This window comes from Solanum pennellii, chromosome 8 (assembly GCF_001406875.1).
Source record: "Solanum pennellii chromosome 8, SPENNV200".
In the NCBI taxonomy this organism is placed as follows: domain Eukaryota; kingdom Viridiplantae; phylum Streptophyta; class Magnoliopsida; order Solanales; family Solanaceae; genus Solanum; species Solanum pennellii.
The window spans coordinates 51814596-51824871 of record NC_028644.1 but is presented as its reverse complement, the minus strand read 5'-3'; the positions used below and the strand labels follow the sequence as shown (position 1 = coordinate 51824871).

General features: G+C 36.5%; 2 protein-coding genes across 2 annotated transcripts; one reads left to right on the top strand and one right to left on the bottom strand.

The window, feature by feature from the left end:
* Window positions 1-2069: 2069 nt before the first annotated feature.
* On the bottom strand, window positions 2070-4115 carry LOC107027349. The gene has a single exon (XM_015228526.2). It carries the CDS (start codon window positions 3671-3673, stop codon window positions 2414-2416), a length of 1260 nt encoding a protein of 419 aa, XP_015084012.1. The 5' UTR covers window positions 3674-4115; the 3' UTR covers window positions 2070-2413.
* Window positions 4116-9341: 5226 nt separating this feature from the next.
* Window positions 9342-9800, top strand: LOC114078433. Its single transcript, XM_027919298.1, has one exon. It carries the CDS (start codon window positions 9342-9344, stop codon window positions 9798-9800), a length of 459 nt encoding a protein of 152 aa, XP_027775099.1.
* Window positions 9801-10276: the final 476 nt, after the last annotated feature.

The window sequence follows — 10276 nt, the reverse complement described above, 5'->3', positions numbered from 1 at the left end:
AAGTGTGAATGGGAAAAGAAAAGAGAGAATATGAAAAGTGAGGGAACTACTTTGGAGGAAAATGAAAAGTCATTTGCAAAATGCAAATGAAAAGTCATTTCTCCCGTATCGGCAAAAGAAATGGAAATTGTTGTCCTTATAGAAGGAAACACTTCCATTACTTCTTAAAAGAGATAAGAAGAAGATGCCCCCTCGCGCCGTTGTCGTCGTCGCTCGCTCGGCTCGGCTTTGGATTTGGATTTGGATTTGGATTTGGATTTGGCAAGTGATTGATTGATAAATTTTTTGGACAAAATTTATTTAATCAGTTTTTGTTAAATCAAATAAATCATGTTAATATTATCTCTTATAAATTTGCGGGTAACGGTAACATTCCGAAAAGTTTTTATTTTTCCGAAAAGTCGTTACTTTCCAAAAAGTAGTTATTTTTCCTAACAGACACATTTTTTCGAAAAGTTGTTATTTTTTCCAAAAGACACAACTTTATGGATAAAATGGGCCTGAACAGATTTCACTGAACAGACATGTTCCTTGCTGAAAATGGCTATAAAAGGAAGTCAATTTTTGATTTTTTAAAAACACTGAAAATTTTTCTTTCTCTGCATTTATTTTTTCTCTCAAAATAAAATCAAAGTGTCGATCGACTGAGTCTGTGTGACTTGTTGCTGTTCTTCAGTTCGTTGAAGTTAAAGAAGTTTGAGGTACCGCTATTTCTTTAACAGGTTTAATCCGTTTTATCTTGGGAGAAATTAATCCATAACCTTGGGTACAGTGAGGGGATTAAATTTCTTAAGGACACACAGTAGTTTCTGTGGACTCGGATTAATTCTTGTATTTTAAATTCTTTCTGCTTCATCTTGTTTCTGTTTCTGTTCATTAACTTCATAAATACAAGTTATTGTAAGAATAACAATCTTAAGAAATTTAACAGTTTCTGTATTTGAGGTTTCTGGAGATTAAAACCTTTATGGTTTTCTACTCTGCTTGAATTTTTAAAATTCATTCGATTAACGATTAAAAGAACATAAAAACTTTATCGTTAAATCAGAAACAGTTTGTGTAAAGATTTGTTNGTAGTTATTTTTCCTAACAGACACATTTTTTCGAAAAGTTGTTATTTTTTCCAAAAGACACAACTTTATGGATAAAATGGGTCTGAACAGATTTCACTGAACAGACATGTTCCTTGCTGAAAATGGCTATAAAAGGAAGTCAATTTTTGATTTTTTAAAAACACTGAAAATTTTTCTTTCTCTGCATTTATTTTTTCTCTCAAAATAAAATCAAAGTGTCGATCGACTGAGTCTGTGTGACTTGTTGCTGTTCTTCAGTTCGTTGAAGTTAAAGAAGTTTGAGGTACCGCTATTTCTTTAACAGGTTTAATCCGTTTTATCTTGGGAAAAATTAATCCATAACCTTGGGTACAGTGAGGGGATTAAATTTCTTAAGGACACACAGTAGTTTCTGTGGACTCGGATTAATTCTTGTATTTTAAATTCTTTCTGCTTCATCTTGTTTCTGTTTCTGTTCATTAACTTCATAAATACAAGTTATTGTAAGAATAACATATCCCACCCTCCCCAGAACCCACTTGTGGAATTTCACCGAGTATGTGGTTGTTCTTTTGTTGTTGTTGCATTCTTATGCATTTCCTTTGTTTTTACTGTCTACGATTTCTGTGAACTAAATATATATTGTTCAAAAATAATTTCCAAGTGAAAGTGCAACAATAAACAACATATTAAAGGACACTATGACATTCATCATCATGCCCTACCAATTACCATTTTAGTTATTGGTGCCCAGGACTCTTTTCTGCTTGATATGGGAAATTAACTGGGGCGCAAGTTATACTATGGAATTTCACCTTGTAAACATAATTGATGTACCCTATCACATCATCTTTTAGGCTCGTGGAACAGCCTGAGATTCACAATATTTTTTTAAAACTTCAAATATATAAATGGGTAGATAATTGAGTCCTCGTCACAAGCAGCAAAGGAAATAACACTAGCTAAGTCAACTAACTTCAGAATTGAGCAACATCACAAAATTACCAAAACTTGGTGGAACATGTCAACAAGTCTTCTTTCTTAATTATTGTAATCAAGAAGTGACTGATGCCACCCTGTGCTAGTTGAAGTTAAAGGGAAGAACATCAAAGGCAATAGGTTACAACTTGAATAGAAAAAACAGTTTATGAGATAAGAGTGTCTGAGTAGACCATTTGTAACAAACAAATGACGTAATAATTGTCTTGTTACTCAGACAAAGTTTCCCCATCATAAGTAACATATTGGGAATGATATGAGTAGAGATGCATTTTAATGGCAGCAAAAAGTTGTTACATACTAACCTACTATACACATTGATGAATGCATCTTCCACATTTCTAGCTTTCCCTGTCAGTACATCAGCAACTTATAGAATGCAGCAAGAACATATTGTTTCTATAGGTAAATGACTTATACTTGGCACCAATGCACCACAGATGGCCTTGTACTTCAAGGTCGCCTTTCATTCCTGCTGTTTCCCATACAAACTTGAAAAGCCCCAGAGCTCTGCTTAGCTGCTTTACCCCGCTCTGCAGCATATTCTGCTCATCAGACGTTAGGATCTTTCCCATGCACAGACGAAACTTATCCCCACGACCAATTGGATAAAGCCCTCCACATACTTCAATATCAACATCCCAGATGCTGCCATAAAGATAATAAAGAAGAAGTGTGAACGCACACCGTGATGAGTGTCCCAATGTCTTAGTCAACTTTTTATGCACTAAACTCTCCTGATAGCGAGCTTCCTTAAATCCAATGTTTTTGTCTATGAAAACATCCTTAATCTGATGAAGCCCCTCTTTCATGACCTCAAGCTTCTTTACCTCCGAAGTTAATCTTTTCTCTTCACTCAAACAATCAATAAGGTCGCCGAACATTTCAAGAACACCTTCCCACTTATGGGAAGCAGGTGACTCCACACCTTTTGCAGGTGCGATGCGCATCCATGAAGTGGATTCAGGGTCATAAGAAGTTGCATTCTCTAAATACATTTGACAAGTTGTAACTATTTGTTGCGCCATTCTAATATCTTTATTCGGACATCTACAATTTAGAAAATCAATATTAGATTTCAGTCCATTCAATATCTCCTCAACTGTCCCTGTCCATACGGGGTACTTTGTAACCTGTGCACATATTGATTGCCTGACAAGCTTCCTTTGTTGTGCAGAAACATTCAGGAAGTTTGAAATTTTTGCAAGGGAATCAACTGTAATTGATTCCCTCTCGCTATCTTTACTGAAACAGACAGGCTGATCACATTGTACATCAGCTAATGCTTGCGCCACATTCTTATTCATCATTTCTTGCATCGATGGACACCCAATAAAGGTCCTAGCCAGTGATTTAAAATAAGATAACTTTTGTTCCAAACTTTCATCATACACTCTTGAGTGATCACTAACATTTACTAACTTCCCATCAACTAAGTCCACATTTTTCAGCAAAAGGTTCAATTTTGTTAATTTTGAGAAAGCTTTCTCGTACCATTCGGAAGACAAAGACTCGTCCTGGAATTCCTCTGAGCAGTGATGAAACCACATCACCCCACTAATCTTGGCTGTCAACATCTTAGCTCGAGGTATAAGGTTCCTCCTCACGCTACGCATTCCCATTGTAAGATCAACTTAAAGTTACCATGAAAGATACACTTTAAACAACCAGCAACGGATTTGTTTTCTTCTTCTGACAATAGGGACGCCTAAAAACCCAACCTCATCGAAAATTCAACATACTCATCCACTGAGGTATTTCATCGATCAGGTTGTGTGCATATATTTCTTATTTCATCGATCAGGTTGTGTGCATATATTTCTTCACAATCATTGAAGGCTCAAACGAATTCAAATCTTGAAGTAGTCAAACTAGAATGGATATACAACACCATAAATTTTCAGCATTGGTGAAGAACAATAATCACAAAAGGAGAGCGAGGCTATAGTTTAACGCCTTAAAAGTTTGGTACAAGAAAAAGAAAGTGTGGGGCAAAATACCCAATAGTACACCTCACCTCCTTCCTTTTTTTTATTTTTTATTTTTTTTTAGTTTTGTATTTAAATTATTGGGAGTGTTATTCGTACTTTAAAAATCACTATTTAATTTAGGAAAAATTATGTAACTACACTTTTTTTTACTCTTATTTTCTATTTCAAAAATCTCTCTTTTCTTCAATTTCTTTTACTTGTTCGGATACATCCCTCTAAACAATCACCCACAATTTTTTCCTTTTTCACGTTGTAGCATTTAAATTTATTTAAATATAAATTTATTGAACAATTCAGATTGTATTAAATTTATAAATATATATGTATTAATATAATTAAATTAATTATTTAAATTCAATAAATATGAATTTAATTAAAGTCTGCTCCATAAAGCCCACATGTCATGTCACTTAAATCTGACTGGCCGAAGGGAGTCTTATTCCAATCGCAACTCCTCATTTCTAAAACTATAAATAGGGGTCTCAAAATTCAGAACAGAGGGTCAAGAATTTTAACAAGAATCTAGAGAATGCTCGTGGATCAAAAGCTGCAGATTTCTCTACAAGTTCAAGAGTTCAGAATTCAAGCATTCAAGTTTCAAGAACGATCAAGATCAAGACCGCCGGATTAAAGATCAAGCTCGAAGCCCTTGGATTCAACTAGAAGTCTAGATAAAGATAAAGTTCAAGTTCATGATCAAGATAAGTTCAAGATAAAATTCAAGATAAAGTTCAAATCAAGATCAAATCCAAGGGCGAGATCAAGATCAAGATAAATCTCAAGTTCAAGATCAAGCTAAGATCCCTTGAGTTATATTTGAAAAGGTGAATTGTGGAGGATATAGAGATTGTAATACTCGCACTTGAAATAATAAAGTAGTTGTGTCTATAATTTTCTGTTCTTGATTATTGTTTTCTCGATGCGAATTTTACTATGTACAAATTCTAGCACGCCTAGTTGGACAATCTCTACCTCTCATCTCAACTTTTTAAACATTAAAGAATATCGAGATGACTTCCATGAAGATCAACTCTCAATCAATTGCCTCTAGGAGCACTAGCTCCAAGCTCTCTACTGAAGTTGAAGACATTCTGGGTGTTCCCTATGGAAGTTTTGGAGCTGTTACGAGGAGCAAAGCTCCTATGCTAGGTTACAAACACTTCAAGTGTCGTCCGCGTCAACTCCAGTTTTAGGTCTGTGACTCTAAAAGGATCAACTTCCTCCACAAATGCTTTAGAAGGGGAAATCAATTTTGCTGAAAAGATCAAGAAGACCTTATCACTACTTGAGCAATCTGGTTCCAAGAACTCAACCACAAAGAAGAACTATGATTCAACAAATGAATCATCTCCACCTGCATCACTTAACGTGATTCCACTGAAGATCAACTTACTCAATAATCCATGCTACTCTCCTACATCTCCAATGATCATGTAAACAATGGTGACTGGTGCTTCTTCCGCTGAGGAACAACTCGCAAATCTGACAAAGTTGGTTGAAGAATTGACAAATCATGTACAATACCAAGAGTCTAGAATTGATAAGTTGATGGATTGAATGGAAGAACTTTTAGATGGAGAAGTGAATCATGCACCCAAAAAATGTGTTGACGTTCAAGAGATTGGAGAACCTCGAAGAAAGCACTGCTTGTTAATGAGATGACACTTTCTTCTAAAGGAATGATCCCACTTGATCGCTTGAAGGAGTTCATTAAAGGAACTATCAAAGATAAGTATAAAGTCTCCACCAAGTCCTTTCATATGTATGTCAAACCATAGACTGCGAGAATTGATAGCTTCGGAATGCCTGTTGGTTATCAACCTCCTAAGTTTCAACAATTCGACGGTAAAGGGAATCCAAAGAAATATGTTGCACACTTTGTGGAGACATGTCATAATGTTAGGACCTATGGATACCACCTTGTCAAGTATTTTGTCCACTCTTTTAAGGGAAATGTCTTTGATTGTTATACGGATCTCGAGCCCAATTCTATCGATAGTTGGGAACAACTAGATCACGAGTTTCTCAATCACTTCTACAACACAAGGCGTACAGTAAGTATGGTATAAATCACGAATACTCGCCAAAGAAAGGATGAACCGGTCATAGATTTCATAAATAGGTGGAGGAACACGAGCCTGAATTGGAAGGATAGGCTTAGTAAAGCTTCAGCGATAGAAATGTGTATTCAAGGGATGCACTAGGAGCTTCTTTATATCTTACAAGGAATAAGTCCAAAGTCATTCGAAGATCTAGCTACTCGTACTCATGATGTAGAGTTGAGCATGTCAACTGCTGGGAAAGATATGAATTTTGTCCACGATCCTCGCAAAGGAAGAGCAAGCACGAGCCCAAGAGATGTAGCAAATTTGTGCCCATGAGTGACAACAAAGAATCCATAAATGTTAATGTGTCGCCTGCGAAGTTTACTACGAATAGGGCATAAAGCAAAATGTGAGAATGAATTTTCAAGCATGTTCGAACCAAAATTTCATCCTAAGGGAGATGCAAGAAAAGAAATACCGCTTCTTGGATTCTAACATTTCTGATGTTTTGCTTGCGTTAAAGCTCATTGAGTTTTTGGAGATGAAGCGACCTGATAATGTTGGGAAAGCTGATGACCCAAATTATTACAAGTATCATAAACTTGTGAGTCATCCTCTTGAAAAATGTTATGTCTTCAAAGATAGAGTGATATGATTAGTTAGAGAAAAGAATATTGTCCTTGGTGATGAGAAAGTATTTCTAACCAAATCTCCATCACATTTGGCTCAGTCGATCCAGCCCAAATATGTATCTCTGAATGCATGAAGGAGCTTCATTGGAAAAATAAAAATCTCAAGCTGATATAGATGCCGATGAAGGTTGGATTCTTGTGACTAAGCGAAGACGCAACAAGTGAAGCTTACAAAAAGAATCATTAGATCAACCAATTAGAAGGAAGAGTGTGAAGAACTGGTAAAGCAAAAATTAAAAGAAGAATTGAAAGATTTGTCGGAAAAGGGCTTTATTAGACCAAGTGTCTCCCCTTGGGGCGCTTCGGTCTTATTTGTGAGAAAGAAAGATGGTTCTCTTACGATGTGTATAGATTACCACCAATTGAATAAAGTGACCATCAAGAATAACTATCCTTTTCCCAGGACAGATGATTCTTTTGATCAACTTTAGGTTGCTTCTTGCTTCTCGAAAATCGATCTAAGATCGGGCTACCATCAGTTAAAAGTTAGGGAATGTGATATTCCAAAGACAACTTTTAGAACTAGGTATGGGCACTATGAGTTTCTGATTATGTCTTTTGATTTGACGAATGCACCGACAACATTTATGGATTTTATGAACAGAGTCTTCAAACCTTACTTAGATCTGTTTGTCATTGTCTTCATTGATGACATACTGGTTTATTCAAGGAATGAAAAAGATCATGCTTGTCACATCAATATTGTTCGGCAGACTTTGAAAGATAAGTAATTATATGCCAAGTTCTCCAAGTGTGAGTTTCGGCTTATGTCCGTGGCATTCTTGGGCCACATTGTTTTCGGTGATGGGATTAGACTTGATACCCAAAAGATAAAAGCAGTTCAAAGTTGGCCTAGACCCACATTTCCAATAGATATACGGAGTTTCAAGGGTTTGGCTGGCTATTATAGGAGGTTTATTGAAGGTTTTTCATCTGTATCGTCTCGTTTGAACAAGCTAACTCAGAAGACAATTAAGTTTCGATGGTCTGAAGCTTGTGAAAAAATGTTTCAAGAATTGAAAAAGATATTAACTACTACTTTAGTTTTGACCTTACCATAGGGTACTTAAGGTTTTTTGGTGTACTGTGATGCATCGAGATTTGGTTTGGGCTGTGTGTTGATGCAGAATGGCAAGGTTACAACTTATGCATCTAGACAGTTAAAGGTTCATGAGAAGAATTATCTAACTCATGAATTAGAATTGGTTACGGTAGTGTTTACTTTGAAGATATGGCTTCACTACTTGTTTGGTGTTCATGTTGACATATTCACTAATCACAAAAGCCTCCAATATGTGTTCACTCAGAATGAGCTAAATCTCAGACAAAAAGGTGGTTAGAATTACTCAAGGGTTACGATATGAGTATTCTTTACCACCAATGTAAGACTAATTTAGTTGATGATGCCTTAAGTAGGTTATCCATGAGGAGTAACGCCCATGTTGGAAATGAAAAGAGGGAGTTAGCTATAGATGTGCACATACTCGCACGTCTGAGAGTCAGACTTATGGATTCCAAAAAAAAGGGATAGTGGTGACTAATGGGGCCGAATCATCACTAGTGTCAGAGGTGAAAGAGAAAAAAAGACCAAAACCCCTTTTTTTGACTTGAAGGCAAATTCTCACAAGAAAAGATATTGGATTTTGAACAGGAGGGAGATGGTGTACTGAAGTACCAAGGTAGATTGATGGTACCTAGGGTGGATGGACTTAAAGAGAGGATCTTGGAAGAGGCTCGTAACTCCAGATATTCCATTTATCCGGGTTCCACCAAGATGTACCGCCATTTAAGAGAGGTAAATTGGTGGGAAGGCATGAAGAAAAAAATTGTTGAGTTTGTTGCCAAGTGCCCAAATTGCCAACAAGTGAAAGTAGAGCACCAAAGTTCTGGAGGTTCGTCTCAGACTATAGTACTTCCAGAATGAAAGTGGGAGATGATTAACATGGACTTTATCACAGGCTTGCCAAGATCTCGCAGGCAGCATGATTCTTTTTGGGTTATTGTCGGCAAAACGACAAAGTCAGCCCATTTCTTGCTGGTAAAGACTACTTATTCGGTCGAGGACTATGCTAAGTTGTACCTTCAAAAGGTGGTGAGACTTCATGGATTTATGGTCTTCATTATTTCAGATAGAGGTGCACAATTTACTGCACAATTTTGAAACTTTTTCTAGAAAGGTTTGGGTTCAAAGGTGAACTTAAGCACTGTTTTTCATCCTCAGTTAAATGGACAAGCAAAGCGTATTATCCAGATCTTATAAGATATGTTGAGATCTTGTGTGATTGATTTCAAAGGAATTGGGATGATCACATAACTCTCATTGAGTTCGCTTATAAAATCAGTTGCCATTTGAGCATCCAAATGGATCCATCTGAAAATCTTTATAGGGGAAGATGCAGATCTCCTATTGGGTGGTTTGAAGTTGGTGAAGTAGGGATGATATGACTAAATCTATTTCACCAGGCTATGAAGAAGGTGAAAGTAATTCAAGAAAGATTGGAAATGGCATAGAGTCGCCAAAAGTCCTACACAGATGTTAGGAGAAGGCCGTTAGAGTTTACGATGGATGATTGGGTGTACCTAAAGCTCTCACCCATGAAAGGTGTTGTGAGGTTTCGTAAGAAGGAAAAACTTACTCCCCGGTATATTGGTCCTTACAGAATCTTCAAGAGAGTTGGCAATGTGGCTTATGAGTTGAAGCTACCCCAAGAATTAATGGTGGTTCATCCGGTATACCATATTCATATGTTGAAAAGGTGCTTGGGTGATCCTTCATTGATTGTACCAACCGAGAATGTTGATATTAAGGATAGATTATCCTACGAAAAAGTTCTGATTCAAATTTCTAATTGTCAAGTTTGCAAGTTGAGGACAAAGGAAGTTGCATTAGTCAAGGTTCTTTGGATGAACCAATTCGTTGAGGAAGAGACTTGGGAAACTGATGAAGATATGAAAAAGATATATCCCCATCTCTTTGAATCCGGAGAGAATGCATATCAAGGTATTAAATTCTATTCTTAGCGCTTATAAGACTATGCATAAGCAGGTTGTTATTTGCTTTTGTTGTTGAGTGCTTAAACGATGTTAAAACCCTTAGCTTAGTGAAGGAGTTCTCATTCGAGGATGAATGTTTCCAGGAGGAAATATTGTAACATCTCGTACCTTGAACTAACTAATAATAAGCTAAGAAACCAAGAATAATCATTTTTTCAAATAAATAGGGAAATCTGGAAAATTTCCTAATTTTTTAAAAAAAAGTGAGTTTTGGCCATTTTCAAACGGTCATAACTCTCAGCTCAGGAATATTTAGAGAGAGTTTTTTATATCGTTGGAAAGATCTCGCGAATATATTTCCAACGGAGTCGAGTTTGCACATTTTTGATGTCGTATAAGGAGATATGTCCTTCAAAAGTTGGGTTGTTGGACAGAGAAAAGTCCAATCCGGATTTTAGTAAGGGTAAGGTTGAGAACGCTTAGGGCTTGAGGAGAAGAGAGAA